This window comes from Haliotis asinina, chromosome 13, assembly GCF_037392515.1.
Source record: "Haliotis asinina isolate JCU_RB_2024 chromosome 13, JCU_Hal_asi_v2, whole genome shotgun sequence".
Classification (NCBI taxonomy): domain Eukaryota; kingdom Metazoa; phylum Mollusca; class Gastropoda; order Lepetellida; family Haliotidae; genus Haliotis; species Haliotis asinina.
The window spans coordinates 31,504,970-31,527,299 of NC_090292.1; the positions used below are offsets into that span (position 1 = coordinate 31,504,970).

The window sequence follows — 22,330 nt, forward strand, 5'->3', positions numbered from 1 at the left end:
TGATGCCATTTGCATATTATCGGATGATGATACCGAGTCCATCGCATGCGTTTAACGCATCGATACCATTATCCCCGATTTGATCAAATGTGTTTATAATATTATTATCCACAAAATATAAAACTATTGTAAGATTGAACGTTATTGATTTCATTGTCCCTTCTGCTGCCTAAGAAGAGGATTATTTTTTGTTCCGCATTTTTTCTTTACCTTTGAAATGAGCACTTGGGACTGAATAATGCAATGGTAGAATGGTCTTGATGAAGCAGATAACACTGTTAGCATCGACCTAGACAACTATCACAGATGTGGGTTTCCTCGGGGTTACCGGGGCGGTGGGGTAGCCTAGTTAAAGCGTTCGCTCGTCATGCCGAAGACCCGGGTTCGATTCCCTCCATGTGTACAGTGTGTGAAGCCCTTTTCTGGTGTCACCGCCTTGATATTGCTGTGAATATTGCTACAAGCATCGTAAAACTAAACTAACTCACTCCTCGGGGTTACCTCCATGATCTGTCGCCATCCGGACGTAATGCTTGTCAACCAATCCACATTTCAAACCTCAAAACAACACTGATATCTGAAGCGGCTCAAGCCGCCCGAAAAAATAATCACGTGAACGATGAAAGCTATACATATGAAATGAATATGAAATATTATTTCCCTGAGGTCACACAGCTGATATCCTTTATTAATCCGGAATTCCGGATTCGAACTGGTACAAGAAGACATGTTTGTCGTAGGATCCTTTCAAGTAAGCTTATTTTTCCACGGAAAGGCACTGGCGAAGGCTAGGTGTTAGTGCTGTCGTTCGTCACCCCGAAGACACGTTTCCGATTCCTCACATGTGTACAACGTGTGAAGCCCTTTCTGGTGACCCCAACCGTGATGTTGTTATTCACTCTATTGCTCAAAAGAACAACCAACGGTGGTATATGAGTTACGTTTTATACATAGCTATATAGAAATTACAACAGTTTTTTTCAGGACATTTCTCTTATCATTCTTCACATGTAAGGCCTTGTAAGGACATTTATAAAAATGATCACTGACAGCAGAATAATTGTGGAATCTTGCCAAAAGTGGCGCAAAACTAAACTCACTCACTTTGTAGTTACCCTGCCTAGGTCTCAGCGCCCAGGTTAAAAAACAAAGACTAGGCAGCATTTTATATTCATGTACAGTGCTACAACATCTCGTTTCTTCTATGACGTTGCGACCCATGACGGTCCGGGGTAGAATAGGCCTTCAGCAACCCATGCTTGCCATACAACGGCAACTGTGCTTGTCCTAAGAGGCGACTAACGAGATCGGGTGGTCAGACTCGCTGACTTGGTTGACACATGTCATCGGTTCCCAACTGCGCAGATCGATGCTCATGTTGTTGATAACTGAATTGTCCAGTCCAGACACGATTATTTACAGACCGCCGCCATATAGCTGGAATATTGCTGAGTGCGGCATAAACCTTAACTCACTCACTCACTCTATGACGTTGCTTTCTATATGATTAGAAGGCGGGTAGCCAACCCGTGTTGCCTGAATTTGACGACTTCGGTAATACAATTTAACAGGACATTATATGACTCCCCATCTCATATTATGTTTACGACACGAATGCCTTTGTATTTCCCGATCGAGGGGGAATGGTACTTTAGAATAATAATGTGTGTCTCAGTGGGGTATCAATGCTTAACTGTGACATCTATTTCAGTGGGCTAGAATACAGATTCAGCATTTGTCCAGAACAGTATCAGCAGAGATACACATGCGCAATAATCTCAAACACGAAGTTAAATTCTATCTTACCTCCCTCTGGCCAGACAACTGGTCAACATGAAATGGAAGTTTAAACCACAATGTCAAGGCGTTAACTCGGGCGAACAGTAATAATGTTCAATTGATGAGGTCAAACCCTTGAAATCTTATCAACATTAATTTCCTATTTCATTTTTTGTATTATTGGGACTCTGGATTTTAGCTTGCATGAGTTAATCATGATAAATCTTAATTAACCGCAAAGATTCATTATTTCTGCACAATTTGTTTCAATCACTGGAGTCTCGCTTTTGCTGGGCTCCCATGTGTGAATTGTTTCTTTTAACTCTGGTATATACAGCGGGGCCCAGGTGAAGTTTATTGTGATTTATGAAGTCCGAGATGGGAAACGCTGCATGAGGCGATGCAGATCGAAACGATAAAACTTGACCGGTGCTGTTGGTGCATTTGCGACTGCGCTTTTACGAAGAGACGGGGCCAAGTTCAGTTAAAATGCCCGTTAGGACAACCTGGAGACAGCTGACAAAAAAAATTCCTTACGTTTTGTTTGTTTGGTTTTTTTTCTCGTATTACTCATGGTTATATTGCCTCGCCTGTTTTGTTTGTTTAACGGTGCACTGAGAAATGTCCTATCTGTATGACGGCAGTCTCTAAATAATCAAGTCTGTAAGATAATCCAGTGATCAACAGCATGAGCATCTATCTACGCAATTGGGTTACGATGATGATGTGTGTCAATAAAGGCAGCGAGATTGACCACCGATCCCGATAGTCGACTCTTACGACAAGCATGGGTTACTGAACCCGGATCTTCACAGGTATGAAGATCAATTTTCAACCCATCACAGTGGTCATAAGGCTACTTGTAAATACTCGAGTCTAGTGATGGAGATCATGGAGATTCGTCTATGTAAATACCACGATGTGACGAATCAGTCAGTTGAGTTGGTTGAAATTCATCGGTACATTTTCACTGCAAAAAGACTAAAAAAGCGGGGTAAAACTAAATTCAATCACAGTCTAAGTAAACGTATCCGCATTAATTTTCGTTACGCTCCACAAAATAGGTTGTAGGCAAAATGGGACTCGACCAGTTGACGACACCCGGTGTCACTCATTGCTCATAATATCAATCACTGGATTGACTGGTCCAAACTTAATCATTCACTGGTCTAAATGATATAGCTCGGATACTTCAGTGATTGGCGTTAAGCAAGCAAGAAAGAAATAAACAAAAGTATGCATAGAACCATGCCTGTGTGCAAACAGCGCGTTTCCCCTTTAATGGGATTTGCTGCACATCTGCACATCCGGATGCAGCACATGCATAATTCAATAAATCAGTTGTGATGTGTCAGTCGTCTCTGGTGGTCGCTTTCTTCGTCTCTGGAGGTACGTATCACGTGCGATATGTATCAGATATCCTTTCCATGTGAGATTGTATCACACCAAATATACATCACGGCCCGTGGCTTCATCACAGTGACTCGCAGTCCAGTGTCAACATCCGGGGCACTTGGCCTCCAGGGCTTAACCCCCACGTTAGCAGTTGCGCTAAACGTTTATACAGTATATATTTTATACTCCGCTTCTGATTAGCGTACTTATCCTCCAAGAACACCAGAGACGGGCTTCACACATTGTACCCACGTGGGTCCTCGGCGTAACCAGCCAGCGCTTGCTTGTTACCCATACCGGGAATCGATCGGCGTGTCGAGCGAACACTTTAACCACTAGGCTACCCCACCGGCCCCAGGTTGTAAGGGTCCCTCTCTCTCTTACTCTTGCTTTCTCACTTTCTCTCTCTCTTTGGCTTTTGTTTTCTCTCTCACTTTCTCTCTCTCCCTCCTGCTTTTATTCTCTCTTCTATCTCTCCACGTTTCTCTCTCTCTTTCTCTCTCTCTCTCTCTCTCTCTCTCTCTCTCTGTGTGTGTGTGTGTGTGTGTGTTGGGGAGACTCAAATTGTACCGATATGGGAATGATACTGGCAGCACCGGTGTCTATTATTTAAACACGTCCTGGGCCCCGTTTCACAAAGCTTTCGTAAGCCTAAGGTCTCGTAACTTTTCTCGTAGCATTTGTACCTGGCATACTATAACATAGGAGGTGCAAAGGCTACGAGAAAAGTTACGTGACCATAGCCTTACGAGAGTTTTGTGAAATGAGGCCCAGAAGATTCAAGGCTTATTTATGGCAACTACGATCACCTATAAGGATTCTGACCCAGAGGTTGACAGCATGAACAACACGAGTAACGATCAAACAGTCATCGAATTCAAAGAATCTGATCGTCAAGGGATGCCCTATACACTAGGCCAGCACGTGGTAGTGGGACACACTCCTAACCAGGAGTATACTCCGAGTCACCGGTTTTCCTAAAAACTTAACCCAGTTCTGTGGAATTGGTTTTCCCAGTTTAGTATTGATGGCCGGATACCCCATGTCATTGCCATGCTAAGTAAATCCGGATATGCAGAAAGCAGGAAAAAAACCGTAAATTTTGACAGCTTTAATGAGGATTCACCTTGTCGCGCTTTAGTGGAAACGACAGATGGTGAACATCAGGGACGCTTGGTCTCACTGCATGACGTCGCACGTCAATTCAACGTCCTTTGGAACATATGGCAACTATGGCGACTTTTTCAACTGACAACCATGTCAGAGCCTGTCACTGTGTTGTCGCCGACCTGTGACAACCCGTAGCCAAGCCCATCCGTAACAACACCCACACAAGCCCAGTGCGACAACACCAAGCCAAGTCCATCCGTGACAGTCCCACCCGTAACACCCCATGGACAAGCCAACCCGTGACAAACCGTAGCCAAGCCCACCCGTAACAACCCCGTGACAAACCCACCCGCAATAACCCCGAGCCAAGTCCATCCGTGACAGTCCCACCCGTAACACCCCATGGACAAGCCAACCCGTGACAAACCGTAGCCAAGCCCACCCGTAACAACCCCGTGACAAACCCACCCGCAATAACCCCAAGCCAAGTCCATCCGTGACAATCCCACCCGTAACATCCCCTACCCAATCCTAGCCAAGCCAACCCGTGACAAAACCTGGCCAAGAAGGGGACTGTGGGTTAGTTTAGCGGTTGAAGCGTTCGCTCGTCATGCCCCAAAAGACCCATATTCGATTGCCCACGTGGGTACAAACTGTGAAGCCCATTTCTGGTGTCCCCCTAGCGTGATATTGCTGAGGTAATGCTGAAAGGGGTGTAAAACTAAAATTCACTCACTTACCCCAGCCACATATCCGACAGATAGGTTCCAGACACTACACCCACTGCAGGCACCATTCCTTACAACGGAGCCGTGTCTGTGAGGACATTTCGAAGACGTCTATGCAAGGTACAGTAGTAGTTGACTCGTTGGGATGTTGTTAACACCGTATTCGGCAATATTGCATCACGTCCGGACAAGACAACCCAGTGATCAACAGCATGAGCATCAATGTAAACATTTGGGGTACAATGACGTGTGTCTTGAATATTCTTGGTAGTAGCGAGTGAGTTCTGTTTTACGCCGCATTCAGCACATTTCCAGGTATATTTTGGGTGGCGGTCTGTAATTAATCGAGTCTGGACCAGACAATCCAGCGATCAACATCATGAGCATCAATCTGCTCATATGAGATACAATGACATGCGTCAACCAAATAAGTGAGTCTGACCACCGATCCTGTTTGTCGCCTCTCAAGACAAGCATGGATTACTGAATACCAATATTCTTATCCGGACCTTCACATGTATCGTAGTAATAAACTACTACTACTACTGCTACTGCTGCTGCTGCTGCTACTACTACTACTACTACTACTACTAATGCTGCTGCTACTGCTACTGCTACTGCAACTGCTACTGTTGCTGCTGCTACTACTACTACTACTACTGCTGCTGGTGCTTCTACTACTACTACTTCTACTGCTGCTGCTGCTACTGCTACTACTACTACTGCTGCTACTGCTACTGCTACTACTGCTGCTGCTTCTACTACTACTGCTGCTACTGTTGCTACTACTACTACTGCTACTGCTACTGCCGCTGCTACTACTACTACTACTGCTACTACTACTACTGCTGCTACTGCTACTGCTACTGCTACTACTACTACTGCTACTACTACTACTGCTGCTGCTTCTACTACTACTACTCCGTCGATGCAGCAACGATACCTGAGCTGGAGTTGCAGTACTTGCACGCTGGATCCGCCTTTGACCTCTATCACAGTGCAGTTGTCAGTGCGAGCCATATCAACAATCTTGACGTGAATAGCGGGGGCAGTGTTATCGTTGCGACGAGGTTTGAACTTCCTGTCTGTGACGTAATTGCGTGAGGGTGTACATGTGTTACACGCCACTTTGACTTAGGCCTAGTCTCTGAATATATTAAATTTTGATAGCTACAAACTTGTATAAAGGAGCCCCTGAGGAGACCAGAGATTCAGAACCTAAGCCTATGGACATCTAGACTTGCTTCATTTGGAGCTTTAGCATTGCAGGGAGGGCTAGGCAGTAGGGAAATAATGTGGTTCAGGGACTATGAGGTAGACCAGATTGACGGGAGGGCTAGGCTGTAGGGAAAATAATGTGGTTCAGGGACTGTGAGACAGACTACATTGAAGGGAGGGCTAGGCTGTAGGGGAAATAATGTGGTTTAGGGACTGTGAGACAGACTATATTGTAGGAAGGGCTAGGCTTTATGGAGAAATAATGTGGTTCAGGGACTGTGAGACAGACTACAATGCAGGGAGGGCCTGGCTGTATGGGGAAATAATGTGGTTCAGAGACTATGAGACTGACTACATTGCACGGAGGGCTAGGCTGTATGGGAAATAATGTGGTTCAGAGACTATGAAACTGACTACATTGCAGGGAGGGTCTGGCTGTTGGGGAAATAATGTGGTTCAGGGATTGTGAGGCTGAGAGGACTCTGAGAAATGTTTTACTTATTTCATGGTCCGTCTTCATATGACATCAGGTCGTTACCCTTCGTCACTTTAGAGACCAGACAATCCAGGGATCAACAGCATGAGCATCCATCTATGCAGCGAGTCTGATCCTGTTAGTCGAAGGCCAGTTCTAACCCGGATCTTCACGGGACAAGAGCATTGGATTGATGCAGGCAAAAAGTCATAGCCCGCGAGGGGCGCAACATAACATAAACCGACGTACAAAAGAAAGTATACACACAATTATTTTCCAAACAAGCACTGTACATATTTTGAAGTGTTTGGGTTGCGAAAAAAAGAGGTCATAAAGAGAGGATATTGCATGAGTGCCCATGCCATACTATGTTTGCGGCAAGAGTGCCTAGATGTTTGCATTTTCTGTGCGAGCGCGAAGGATATGCCAATATTTAGGCACGAGTGTCGTAAACATAATATATTATGGGCGCGAATATTATGTAAACTGTTTATTACCGGTCGTCAGATTGAGGAAAATGAAGCAAAATCTACTTTCAAACACAGGCTGGCTGCCCGCCGTCGCCGCATGTACAACGCAACGTCACAGATGAAATGTGACGTCATAGCATTGTTATGACGTCATGTCACCATGACAAAGTGATGTTTTGCCCTAGGGCATCGTATGAAAAATATGAACCCCGGTATGTTCGCCCTCGTAGGTAATAAACATCAATATAGTGTAAGTGTTGCCAAAACCCCGTTGTTACGTAAATAATTTCTGAAACACTTTGAAAAAACCTGACGTAGAATTACTTGACTCTGTATGTACCATTTCGTAAACGATGGAAAACGTATAAAACAATTCGTAATTGATGTTATTTACCGTTCACCCACCTCAAAGGGTGGTGGGGTAGCATAGTTGTTAGATTGTTCGCTCGCCACGCCGAAGACGTTGGTTCGATTCCCCGCATGGGTACAACGTGTGAAGCCCATTATTGTTGCTCCCCGTCGTGATATTTCTGCATTATTTAAAACCATTCCCACACTCTTACCCAGCCCAGCTCCTGTGTGAATGTAGTTTTACGCCGCTTTTAGCAATATTCCAGCAATATCAAGGCGGGAGACACCAGAAACAGGCTTCACACACTGTACCAAAGGCGGGAATCTAACCCGTGTCTTCAGGGGTATTAGCAGTATTATACTCGTAAACCTTAGAACATGTGAATATTGATTGGGAATAAAATCAGATATGTAGCACTTCGTTCGCCATAATCATACTGTGTTAACTTTCCAAGTGGTGTGAATACTAAATGTCTGTGGTCACATTCAAGAATAATTCATGTTATGATCACATCAGTAGGAATAACATTATTACACAAATAGTGTTAGTGCGTTTCTTTTGTTCATGAGTATAGTTCAACCTAACTCTCTTTGGCATTTTCTTATCGGCAATCATCAACAAATGGCAAATTATATGCTTCGGTAACGACTAACGATATAATCAGATAAAAAATAGCAAATCTGTCGCTAATTAGTCAATCGATTTATTATTTGAACCAATAACAACATTATACACAGATGAATAATTGTGCATTTTCACGGCAGCCATTTCATTGAGGAAGTTCTAACATCGACAACCAATCACAAATCTGATTCTCGGCACACGGTTCTAACTAAGCACAGGTGTAATTAACGGACAGGTGTAATTAACACTCTTAGGTACATCTCGTGCCACGTGCACCACGCGCCAAATATCTCACGTCAGATGACCTCACCAGCGCGTGGCCGGCACGAGCGAGACGCAGCGAAGGCTTTTAAATCTCGACCTGCGAGGCTAGTCTTGGTGTAGTGTCTATATTGTGCATAACTTGAACTGCATACTCGGATAAGCGACGATTTAAAATCCACTCCGTCTATTATAAGAGATCAATAAGCCCGGCACGTGAGCTCACCACCTCGCGCGGGATGAAAGTCAAGGATTGGTTGAACTGTACTATGCCATGTTTTGATTGGTTCAGACGCGGAGTCTATCTGTCAATCACACCAATCAGGCCTTGGCTTACAATGGCTGCGAGGAAGAAAGGATGAAAACACTGGCCTCTTTACACTGACTTTTGATCGCAACGTCCGCGGTTTGAGAATAGACCCTAAGGTGAAAACATATTTTTGTACCTCTTCATGTACATCCGCTATTATTAAAGCAACAAGTACTTTATGATATAATTTGAAGAACTGGAGCAGGAAATAGTGCACAGTGGTATATATACAAGGAAAATATGGCTGATATCGCTTGGCGGAGGAATATGTATTTGCAAGTGATGAGGCCAGCTCAACAAAGAGCACTCGTAGTAGAATGACAGTGTGTATGTTTTAAGGTGATACTGTATATTCTCAAAATTGTGTTGAAGATTTTTGGAAAGTACCAATAACTTGGGAGAAGCTTCGTCAAGGCTGCAGAATGCAGACGCCAGGCAATATGGCAAACCAGGGAAGCCCATGGGACCAGGGGAATAGAAGGTAAGCCAGCGGCGTGCTTTCGGGTCGCCATTTTGTCTAACTCCTTGCCTATTGTATATAAGAATTCTTCAAAATCTGCAAAATTAATTTCTGAAATGGTGACAATGCGACAGGATATTGACCGTCATAGAATTGCCCCGTTGCATAGGTGTCAAGTGTAACCTGTTGTTTTGCTACAGCTAGAATATCGGCGTCCGATCGCTCTATAATTCTTTTCCACTGTTTCACTCAAAGTTGATTTGGTCCAATGACTGCATCCTCCAAGTCTTGTACCTCTCCGAAATCCGTTATTCCACATCTTGTATTGTCCAACTGTTGCTGCACGAGGGCTTCACGCGATGCCTCCTGAGATTTCGCGAGAACAGAACACCTGGCACCGCATCTGATCTTCAGCTGTGCGATATGAATATTTAATCCCCACATGCTAGAAAATCTATGACTCGGCTGCTATTGTCATATATTCCTCTCTGATCTCCTTGCCTTCACACTTTATTCTATTCGGTAGTATATCCCGATTTTTGCCTTTAAATACTTCATTTTCAAAATACACGTTCGTTTATCAGGATACGTAAATATGCAACTGTCATCGATAGTGTTGCGTATTCCATTCGGTTTCACGTCAATTCGGTATCATCCCGACTTCAGTCTGTGTTACGTTCAGAAACTTTAATTCTCCGCGTCCTAGGGGTGCAGTAATACCAGTTTTATTGAGGACTCTCCACCACAACTTTTAAAGCTTAAGACTGTCCCCTCACTAGCCTGCTACCTAGGTAGGTGTTAAGTAAATAAACAAACGCTCAGTCCACAGAAAGATATTTCATCTACTTGGGGAAAACCCAGGTGTATATACATACACATCTGCGAGCACTTCTTTCAGTATGAAAGGATTTTATTTTTAACTTCAGAGACAGCTTGTCACATACGTTTTGTTATTAATCTTTTTGATTGTTAATTTGTGAAGATGTTTTGAAAGCTCATATTCTCTTTTAGATTTGGTTGCATATGATATATGTGATGATTCTACTGCATGTTGCCCTTACTCCAGTAAACATGATTAAGGATATCCATTCAAGATGATATTGACACCCTGGCTATATGATATAAGAAAAATATATCATGCTTGCATTTTCTTTGTGTGTGTGTCCCATCTGGTTTGTATTGAAATTCTCCATATCAATACTCCCAATCAAACATTTAAGCTTGAAGAAAATGCCATCCATGGCCAAGTAATATCAAGAGATGCCTACATCAGTACATTTAAAAACAATAAGATTAAAATAAACAACAGTTAATTTTTTTTTAAATTATGAGGATGAGAGGATATTAATGAATGTGATATTGCTTAAGGGTTAATGAGATGTGTGTGTTCTGTTGTAAGAAGTCATCCTGAAAATAGTATCTGTTGGAAATGTCAAACATTTCCAGAAAATTGACTGTATGGAATAAAAAGTAAAACATGACAAATCTATACCATTTACTTGATACGTATTTGGTTTTCTGATTGCCAGAGGCCAGTTTGGTGATATTCCACAATTTGGTTGATGTTTCAAATGTCTTACTTTATTATTTTTACAAAATCATTTTGTTAATCTACAGTGATATGAATTCTAAAGAGAAACTTACTGAAAAACTACTGCACATTCTTTCTTCATATTACAGTTTCTTCTTTTTAATGGGGATATTTTTTTAAAAATTCTCAGAAAGTAGGAAGTATTTTTGGAGTCAGTTTGAAAATATAGTATAAAAGAAGTAAAAAATCTCTAGCCCCAAGCTTGTTGATAGGTTCTAATAACTGACAGTCTGTTCTTTGAATACAGAAGGGGACATCACTAAATTTGATACTTTTGTTACCATGGACACACAAATGTTAATATCATGTTGTTTCTTGTTTGAAGAAAATCTTTTGAAATATAAATTTTTAAAAGCAAATAAGATTAAGTGTGATCACAGAACAGATATCCGACAGCGTGATGCCAGAGACTTAATTATTGTCCAGACTCAGTGATGAGGTTTTTAAATGTCATCACTTCAAACATTGAATCCAAGCATGCATATTTCTTGAACTGCAGAGTTTTCAGTTGTCTGATACATGATGTCATCAGAATGCTGTCAGAAAATGCATTGACATCTTCAGAGGTTGCAGGGACATCGAATAATGTTGTACCTTGAACAGTAACTATTATGAGACAATGCGATGATATCAGTGTTTACAGTGACATCATCAAACAATGCTGCAACATTTAACAATGTAGTGGCATCATCAAATTTTCAGTGACATTAAACAGTGTAGTGACATCACTGAACAATGTAGTGACACCAGACAGTACAGTAATCCGTCATTGAACAACACAGTGACATCAGACCATGAATGCAGTGACACTGAACAATGCAGTGACATCAAACAATGAATGCAGTGATATCATCAAACAATGCAAGGACATCACCAGACAACAATGACATCATGCAAGATTGCAGCTTGTTTAAGAAGGGTAGAGTAGTCTCTGAGTTGCTAAAAAAAGCATTAACTTGTTTTGCCTAAGGACCTTGTTCGATTCCCAGCTTTGATTACATGTGAAGTCCAGTTCTTGTGTCTCAAGTTGTGACTACAATATACTAACATGTCTGGAATACTGTTAAAATGTTAAACTTAATTTTATTTCGTGCTGACTGTTCTTGGGAATTCAACAGTACATTTACGGCAGATAGGTAAAATGTTTTAGGGTTTTTTGACTGATTAAATATTTCAGTAGTGATATGTTTATCTTGCACTCTTCAAGCCCCAAATGATGCACATACTTTGCACAGATATGATAGCCTATGTGTGAAAACACTTGTTTCTCGGAAGCGGGTTAGAGTTGCCTCCCCTTTTTATGTTTGCGTTTGCAAGGTGAAAATCTTGTGTTCAGGAATTACACTTACACGAAGATTGTTATATTTAATAGTGGGTTTTGGAAATGTCATTATCTGTATGTTAGCAATTCAAATCAGTAGAGCTGTGGTAATGCCTTTAACATATGCAAATAAGACAGGTTATGAGGAGCTGTCAGGACTGATCAGTTAGTGAGTTTAGTTTTACATCACACTCGGCAATATTCTGTCTATATGGCTGCAGTCTGTGTATAATGGAGTCAAGACCAGACAATCCAGTGATAAACAGCATGATCATCAATCTACGCAATTGGGTACTGATGGCGTGTTATCTAAGTCAATGAGCCTGACCACCCGATCCTGTTAATCATCACCTACAAGCATTGGTCACTGAAGGCCATTGTTCTAATCTGCATCTGATCAGAGTTGGGTGATTTGTGTTTCTCTTTTGTTAATAAGTAGCCTTGTGGTTAAAGTGTTTGCTTGTTGTGTTGAAGACCCAGGTTTGATTCTTCAGAGGGGTACACTGTGTGAAGCCCTTTTCTGGTGTTACCTGCCATGTTGACTGACTGGTGTTCCCCACCTGACTGCCCCTTTCTCCTGTTAAGATTCTGGTATTTACATATAGTTATCATAAAGCAGTAATACTGATTACACAAACAACTGACAGGAATACTGCTGAATGTGTTGTTTACAAGATTCTGGTATTTACATATGGTTATCATAAAGCAGTAATGCTGATTACACAAACAACTGACAGGAATACTGCTGAATGTGTTGTTTACAAGATTCTGGTATTTACATATGGTTATCATAAAGCAGTAATGCTGATTACACAAACAACTGACAGGAATACTGCTGAATGTGTTGTTTACAAGATTCTGGTATTTACATATGGTTATCATAAAGCAGTAATGCTGATTACACAAACAACTGACAGGAATAGTGCTGAATGTGTTGTTTACAAGATTCTGGTATTTACATATGGTTATCATAAAGCAGTAATGCTGATTACACAAACAACTGACAGGAATAGTGCTGAATGTGTTGTTTACAAGATTCTGGTATTTACATATGGTTATCATAAAGCAGTAATGCTGATTACACAAACAACTGACAGGAATACTGCTGAATGTGTTGTTTACAAGATTCTGGTATTTACATATGGTTATCATAAAGCAGTAATGCTGATTACACAACAAACAACTGACAAGAATATTGCTGAGTGTGTTGTTTACAAGCAATAAAACATGCCCTTTCACCTGTGGCAACATGTTCCCTCTTCGCTAGAGCAGTGATACTTCAATTTGAATTGTTAGTTGACTGCACTGCTGGTGGATAACCTGTCGTTGCAGCATGTGTTTACACACGGCAGGTGATACGATGCCAGCAGGTGGGAGATACGAACAGTAGCACATGTGCTGGATATGAATATTAACACACATGGAGGTGCTCCAAGGGAGATAAGTATGTCACACACTGCATGTTGATACAGTTTCTGTGCAGACACTTCAGGAGGATAGGGGTTATGTGAGACGTAGATGGTCGCAATGCACACCTGCAGGATTAAGAAAGCTGGTCTGATCAATGATGGGTTGGTATATCAAGTGGTGAGAAATATACTGTCTGATGGGAATTTGAGCTGGTTCAGTTCTTGGGAAGGTTTTGTGTTTTTAAGTTTGGAAAAATATGTTGGGACATATTTAGGTTTTGTGAGTTGAGTCAGAAAAATGTCATGTTACACTTAAAACATGTGGAATTTTTAAATTTTTTTTTCATTTCATATTTTTATATATTTTTTATATCTAGCATATTGGCTGGATGTTTTGAGCATCTAGCAGTATTCCTTGTAGGACTGTTTATTTTTTGTTTAAGCCATACTCGACAATTTTCTTGTGTGGCAGCAGTCTGTAAATAATTTACCATGGTCCAGACAATCCAGTGATAAAGATCATGTGTACAGTCTCTGGGATATACATAATGCCATATGTCCACCAAGATCTGACCACCTGAATCCACTAGTTGCCTCCTGTGAAAAGGTTGGCTGCTGAAGACATTTCGAACCAGGATCTGTGTGAGTTCCTAACTGATTGACAGTGATATACTCAATGGGATATCTGATACAGTCATACAAGCAGTATATACATCCTGTATTATATACAGGCTTATATAATGGTCAATAATAATTCTTTTACCAGCAAGATATCCGTGGAGTGACAGGCACTTTCTGAAAGGGAGGGGGTCGGGACACGGTGAGCGTAGGGATCTATGTGTTAGCTCAGTGGTTAATGCGCTGACTCGTCGTGCTGGAGACCTGAGTTCTATTCCCCACTTCAGTACAATCTTGACAGCCCATTTCTAAACTCTCTCCCTCACTCATTTGATTGCTTGTAAAGAATTGTAAAGTATGATAATGCATTGTGTGTGTATCAGCTATACAGCACTGTGACCTGTTTGGTTGGTCATGTGACAAAGATTGACTCGTAAGGACTCATGAAGGTCCGGGTTAGAATATTGACCTTCAGTAACCCATGTTTGTTGTAGAAGGTGAATAACAGGATTGGATGGTCAGGCTCGCCGACACATCAGCGTGTGCTTGTGTGCGTGCGTGCGGGAGAGAGAAAGAAAGAGAGAAGCTCTGCTCTTTCTTGCTGTCTAGCTGTCTCAGCACGTATATGTACTTGCAAACATACATATACAAATCTTCCATCCAAAAGTGTCAGGGGTTGAAATAACTTTAAAATTGCTAGCGTAATCCAGTACCCAGGCACATGTAAAATCTCTTGCCCTGATAATTTCTTCAATTTTCTTTTTCATCATTAAGATTGGAAGGTCAACTGGACATCAGTAAAGTGTGTTTTTACCCTTCATATAAACTTGTCAAAATCTGATTGGTTAATACCAAAAGCATACAAAACCATGGAGGAGGATTTTCAAGGGTGTATAAACCACACACCCAGTCAAATATGTCACATGACACACTACGATGGTTCTAGGGGTGACCTTGACCTTAGATGGAATGTGGTTGCCAAACAGCTTATCACTTCAAAATTTCGTATTCGGCATATACAATTATGAGTGAAAACAGAATAATTAATTTGTTGCAATAATTTGTTTGTGTCAATAATTATATCCATAACATAAAATATTGCACAATTTCACTCGTTGTTTAACATCACCTCAACTTTGATCATTTTTTATCATCAACTAAGCCATCCCAAGTTATCTCCCCGTATGACCAGTCAGGAAATATCATGGCAAAACATTTTGTGTCTCATTCTGCCAAAGGTGAAATGTTTATGTTTAAGATAAGTTTATTTAAAAGGTCTTAAATTTTTAACATAGTGATTTGAAAAGGTGTACAAGACTGTAAGACCCTTGTAAATTCCGTATTTCTTTCAGCTACATCTCAGGAAATATTGAATTTACAAGAGTCTTAGAGTCCCGTACACCCTTTCAAAACACAGTCTGTCTAAAAATATACATATCTGCTTGCCTGACAGGAAATAACAGTGTCCAGAGATGTTGCCCAATGGGTTTCATCGTAAGTCACATGAGTGTTGTATCGCATTGACCTGAGATTCTAATTATTTGATTAGATTGGATAACTGATGACCTCTCAATTTACGTCACATGTGAAGGAACTACTTTTCCATTCATAACAAACACGTGAATTCATTTTTTCTACAACTTACAGTGAAACCTGTCCAAACTGGCCTCTGTCCATTCAGGTAAGCTGTCAACACCAGCATAAAATCTCAGTCTCATTTGCGGATTTTACATAGCTCTCCAATCCGTCACATCATCTAAAATGGATTATTTCTTCAGTCCCGATGAGTGTCGGTTTAGACAGCTTCCACTGTATATGCATTGTGATAATGTAAGCATGGCGAAGATTGCCGTGTTGCTGTTTAATTGTGAGTCGAACTGAGGCATTATATCGATCGAAAAACATTAACGCAAAGTTTCCACCAATGATGTTATCTGAGTGAAGACACTGGAAACCAAGAAACGGAGTAGTTGACGTTGGGAGGCTGTTTGTGGTGATGACAACTGACATGCGTTGTGACGTCGGTTACTAAGGGGGAAGACGTAGTGACGTCATTACAGTTTGACATCCTGCTAAAAGTGTACAACAGTAGAACATTCTAACGTCTTTCTAAAACCGGTTTTGGTTTGAATCTATAAAAACAAAAATACAGTAGTTTTTCAGTTTAATGCATGTTGAATGTGGGTAATAAATAAAATACCACACTTGTCTCATTGCATACGAATTATGCAAAACTCGTAGAGCTTTAGCTTGGTCAGATGCCATATGAAGGACACTCGTTTCATATAATTTGTATGTGATGAGACCTTTTGTTGTATTCTCTATATATCCACCCTTGAATATGTAATACAAGTTCCTCTCAGTCACACATTACCTTAATGAGTAAGTAGAGTTGAAGATGTTTTCAAACAATTGTAGTTTTCCGATGCAGATGTCTCCGTTCACAGGAGAATGTGTACATTGTAACCCCAGCGGTTCTTGCAAGTAATCAAATCCATTAAATTGTCACTTAATAATATTAATTGTGTAATTATTAATGAGCTGATTGCTGTGTGTCTGTCATAAAGGCAAGTGTCCATGTCGCCTTTAATGATATGGCGTTTTTGCTTGACTGATCGTAAATACCTGACTCAATGTAGATCACTGTTTCAATTGAGAAGATGTAAAGCAACACGTCATTAATGTGTGTGAGAAATGAAATGAGAAAACACAATTTATCACTGATTAACTGAAGTCGGGTTCATCCGAATGAACAAACCCACCTGTGTACTCAGGGGAAAACCAAGTCTTTAAGGACTCCAGGAATTTGTTATAATTATTTAATGATGTGTTATGGGTTAATAATAGTAATTGTAGTAATTAGGAAAGTAGCTTGTTTTGCAAGAACTTTTTTTGGAGAGTTGACAGTTTACGCTGTCTTTTTCTCTGTGGAATTAAAAGATTATTTCAGTATTTTAGGCTATGTCACTGATGTGTGTCTCGATGAGTTGAAGAAGGATTTTACAACCTATGCTAGTTGTGAATCAGCAATATTCAGGGGTTAAAAAATCACATTGCCTGACACCTAGGATAAGTCAGTTTTCATTCAAGGGCTAGTAGGTAATTTCTGCTTACAGTTTCAGCCAGCAAATAAACTTGGAGTTCATTTAATATCTGCTCAAAATGTAGCTGTATAATTTCAAGATGATGATAAACTAGAATTATCTTTCTTTTGCTCTTCATCACCTCTCAATAAATAGTCCACTAAACACTAAGATCAAATACCATGTTGATTTATTCTTTCACAATTACATTGTCATGATTATGTAAAAATCAGGGCTTGTGGAAAATTAGTCAGGACAAGTTTCTTCCTGAAAGTCACTTGCACTGTGGCAAGCAGCTTTTAAAAAAGTTTTGAACCCCAGAATATTCCACATGTATATTATTGGTCACGCATAGCAATATTCCACATGTATATTATTGGTCACGCATAGCAACATTCCACATGTATATTATTGGTCACGCATAGCAATATTCCACATGTATATTATTGGTCACGCATAGCAATATTCCACATGTATATTATTGGTCACGCATAGCAATATTCCACATGTATATTATTGGTCACGCATAGCAATATTCCACATGTATATTATTGGTCACGCATAGCAACATTCCACATGTATATTATTGGTCACGCATAGCAACATTCCACATGTATATTATTGGTCACGCATAGCAACATTCCACATGTATATTATTGGTCACGCATAGCAATATTCCACATGTATATTATTGGTCACGCATAGCAACATTCCACCTATAAGGCGATCTGTGAATAGTCGAGTCTGGACCAGACATTCAAGTGATCAACAGCATGGCATTGATTTATGCTATTGGGATATGATGACGTCTTAACCAGTTCAACAAACCTGACCCCTGTTCCCGTTATTCGCTTCTTATAACAAGCATGGGTTACTGAAGATCAATTCAAGATCGGATCTTCATGGGTCTGTGCGGGTTGTAAGAGCTTCCATCGATCTTTGCAGTTCATAATACGACTGAATTTATCGGGTGATGAGAATCATGCAAGTCTACAACATGTGGCAAGTCTGAGGGTTCCTTTTCTTCATATTATTATGGTGTATTTTTTTGTATATTTTTTTCTGAAATATATGTTCATCTCCGAAAGTAGCTGTGAGTCTTGAAATTAGCAGACAGCTGGTGATTTTTTTTTTTACAGTACAGTATTTTTCTTATAACAGCTTGTTGTGAAATTGATGGTAGGAGTTGTCCTACCTTTTCATTAACGATTAATTGGTGTCTGGAAAAACTCATTTTCTCTCCAACATTGCAGTTACCACTGTGTAAAACAAAAAGACTAACCCTCTAATCAACTCAGATGATAACCTAGAATTACTTTGGCATCGGATACTAGTTGTCAAGAAAACAGGACTGAAAAGGGGTGTAATTTATTCCTCGTACAGGAAATACCATAAGGGCTCTGTGAAAGCTGAAAAGAAAATATACCCTGAAAAGAAGTTTTACAAACCTTGTTAATCTGTCCTGCCATGACATTATCAGTGAAACTATCACAGGTAACTGTATTAAATGGCACAGTTGATTGTTCCTTTAATATTTTTCATAAGCTGCCTGAAGTAATAGGGAAAAATTCTTATAGATTATTTGTAGGTATTGAAATTAAGTATTTTTCAAGTGTGCCTCATGGGCACAGTCATGATGATTTAAGTGTGCAATTTCAATTTCAGGTGTGCCATAAATTCATTGTCCATTAAACTTAACATCAAAACGTTACATGACTTTAAGTGAATGTAAACATAGTAATTGTATTATAATATTCACTACTAAATCATGAGTATCAAAACAATGCTAGGTTATGTATTTTTGTTTATTTGCTGACATTAATGATTGGCTGTCTGCCTGAACTGTATGTTATTCAATCTTCATAATGTCATTTTAAATCATGAAAGATAATAATCATTAAAACACTTTTGCAGACAAATCAAGGGTGCCAAAAGGGCACACAGGTAAGAATTAAACTGAACCATTTCCAACTTAACCATGTCATCTGTGTCCCCTGCTACAATATTTCTTTAATATTGCTGATATTGGTGTAAAACCTCACTCACTCTCATTCATTGTACAGAATGAAGGTGATTTGTGGTTCTGTACAGCTGTGACTCTGTGTATTTCCTACAATGTTGTTGTTTTTCTTTTCAGCAAAGCCCAGCTGCGTTTTGGAGATAGAATGGCCGTCCCTTCTGACAAGGAATTAAATGACTTACTAGACTTTAGTGCTGTGAGTATACATTTTCGTTTTGCTGGAAATCGCAGAGTGACTACTCAAGTCTGTTGGCAGATTTGCTGAATCATCAGAATCAGCAGCGTTGGGCAAGTTTGCTGAATGAACAATGAACTAAAAACTTTCAACCTTTATGCATAATTTCAAAACATTTCTACACATCTAAAAGGTTAACACCACACTTTACAAGATCCCTGCATAAGGCAACAGCTTGTACAAGATCAATCCTGGTCCACACAATCATAAACAAAGTACCCATAAAGATCCGGAGTAGAATTGGCCTTCAGTAACCCATGCTTGCCTTCAGGAGCAATAAACAGGATTGGGTGGTCAGGCTCGCTGACTTGGTTGACACATGTCAATTGTCGTCATATCTCACTTGCGTGGATTGATGCTCATTCTGTTGCTCATCAATAAATAAACAAACATATCCCCACGTAACAAAGTGAGATGAGCAAAGTCAGATCATCTGTTTGCTCACAGACTTGCATAGTGAGCTACATCCCTTTCTTTCCTAAGGTTAGTGGGGTAGCCTAGTGGTCAGTGTGTTCACTCATCACACCAAAGTCCTGGGTTTGATTCCCCACATTGGTACATTGTGTGAAGCCCATTGCTGGCATCCAAGCATGGTATTGCTGGAATATTGCTGGAATATTGCTAAAAGTGGCGTAAAGACATACTCACTCACTCCTTTTCCGCCCTGGATTCACCGCATAAACAGAGCCACATGGCCTGAGGGTACAGACTTTCCATGCCTAGTGTCCCATGTACATGACACAGCTGTTCCACGCATCCTGGCGACCCAGGCCACGCAAGACTGAACAAACCCTTAATGTCCGGGATGAATTGTTGGGGTGTGAATTCATTATTGATAGAAAACAGGCTATAAATCTTGTTGACAATGTATCTTCAAAACAAGATAGTGAAACACTAGGACTGCACGATACTTCTGATATTCTGCAGTATGCCTTCGGAGCAATTTGGAGTGTATTTTTTTCTGAGAACTGGTTTTTACGATTATTTTTACGGTTTAAATTAAAATCTGCACAAACATTTATTCACAACAGATGTTTTCCTTCAGTATTCAGCAACAAAACACCATGCTCTAATACCGTAAATATACATAAAACACATCAAAATAGAAGAATCCCTGACTATGCAACCCTGCTGCTGTTTTCAAATCCGTAACATGTTTTTGTAGGCACTTTTAACGTAGATAATATGATCGTTTTGCACAATTAGTGTCAAATATTTAAGTTCCCAGTATGTCACAATACTTAACCCATTCCAAGGATAAGCCTAGGATGTGTTTTGTGGCATTTCCACATCAAAATATGTTTTGGCGCTAACAGAAATTTTGGTTGTGGACACCAATGGGACATCCAGAAAATGCTGAGTAAGTAAATATAATGCAATAAGTAATGTTAAGTGAACTAGTTTTTATCCACATGTTTTAGTCATGTTTAAATTGCAGTGTACATGAAGTTTTCAAAATATAGGCCTTGGGCTTGAACAGTTTAAAAGGGTTTGTGTGTGTCATTGTATTACATGCATTTTCAACAATGACAGCTTGACCTTGGTTGGATAAATTTGAAATCCTGTGATGTAAATGGTGATATGAGAACACATCATTACATGCATTTATAATGATACAAGCGTGACCCTGATGGATAAATTAGAAGTTATGTGATAAATATGATAATGTTAGAACACATGTTGTTATGATTCACTGCACGTAGAATAATCTGTGGTTGTCAATATGACATGAAATAGGTATTTTGTTGACATCTGTCGCACACATATTGCCTGTGTTCACCCTTTGATAAATGCCTGCTTAATTTACTATAAAGCGCATCTGGAGATGTGCACTGTTTCATTAAACAAGTTGTTTACATTTCAAATTCTTTTAAGCAATGTCCTGACCTTCAGAAGTGCAGTCTACTTCTTGAGAGAGTATGTTTATGCAAGTGGGTAGCATTTGAAAGATTTGATCACTGTTTCTCATGTGTTAAACCTGTGATTGAAGATACTGGTTCACAATACATGCTTATAAAGCAGGGCCTGTTATCAAGGGACGTAACCATGCATGACTTGGCTGGGTATGTTGTGCCTCAATATTAAATGGGTGGGTGATACAGGTTGTATTCCACAGGCAATGAAGCATGGATTTGGAGGCTGATACAAGGCTGCTTTTGGTCATTCTAGAATAGCAAGGTTTAAGTGTAATTTTGGCTGCAATATTTCGTGACAAGACAAATATATAGGCTATTTTGATTTGTTTAAATTTTGGGCTTTGATTTTATGTGTTTTCATTTGTTGTAGAGATTAGATTTGTGATGTATGATCATGGATTGGAAGCCATGATGTAAAACTTGTAACATAGTGATTAATCAGTATTTCTGTACCTGCGCACTGGTTGAAAATCAACCAGTCAGGTATTGATATCTTACTTGATAGTTTCCACTTATGGTTTCAAACTTAAAATAAACTAATAATACATTTCGCAATAATGATAAAGTAGACTTATCTCACTTTGTTATTTATCACTCTTGATTATGTAATGAAATCAGGGCAAGTTGAAAATTAGTCAGGACAAGTTACTTTCTTCAAGTCACTTGCCCTGTGGCAAGTGGCTTTTAAAAAAAATTTGACCCCCTGCTACCATTGGAAACAATCTGAACTCATAAAACTTCTAAACCTCGATAACTTTTGAAATTTAGTTCATTGAATGTAGGAAATTAGACAAATATATCGACAGGCAGACAGGCAGATTTGAGCGGCTATTTGTTAATCTAGCGCAAGAAATTCATGTCTGCTATTAAAAATATTTGAAACCAAATGTTGCATTTATTATTGGTTTGAGTATCTACTCATACTGAATGCATAACAGAAGTGAAAGGAAACCGT

The 22,330-nt window shown here is 40.0% G+C and overlaps 1 protein-coding gene across 38 annotated transcripts in view; it reads left to right on the forward strand.

Moving 5' to 3' along the window:
• Positions 1-8,739: 8,739 nt before the first annotated feature.
• The window catches only part of LOC137259308 (transcription factor 12-like), a 148,295-nt gene continuing 134,704 nt past the window's right edge, over positions 8,740-22,330 (forward strand). For 29 of the 38 annotated variants that reach the window (XM_067796959.1, XM_067796941.1, XM_067796960.1 and 26 more), the window contains exons 1-2: positions 9,000-9,203; positions 19,342-19,420. In XM_067796959.1, coding sequence (XP_067653060.1) covers positions 9,145-9,203; positions 19,342-19,420 — 138 coding nt within the window. In that variant the 5' untranslated portion in view covers positions 9,000-9,144. Of the gene's footprint in view, positions 8,839-8,991; positions 9,204-19,341; positions 19,421-22,330 lie in introns of those variants that run through there. The other 9 variants (XM_067796977.1, XM_067796983.1, XM_067796962.1 and 6 more) reach the window with 8 other exon arrangements.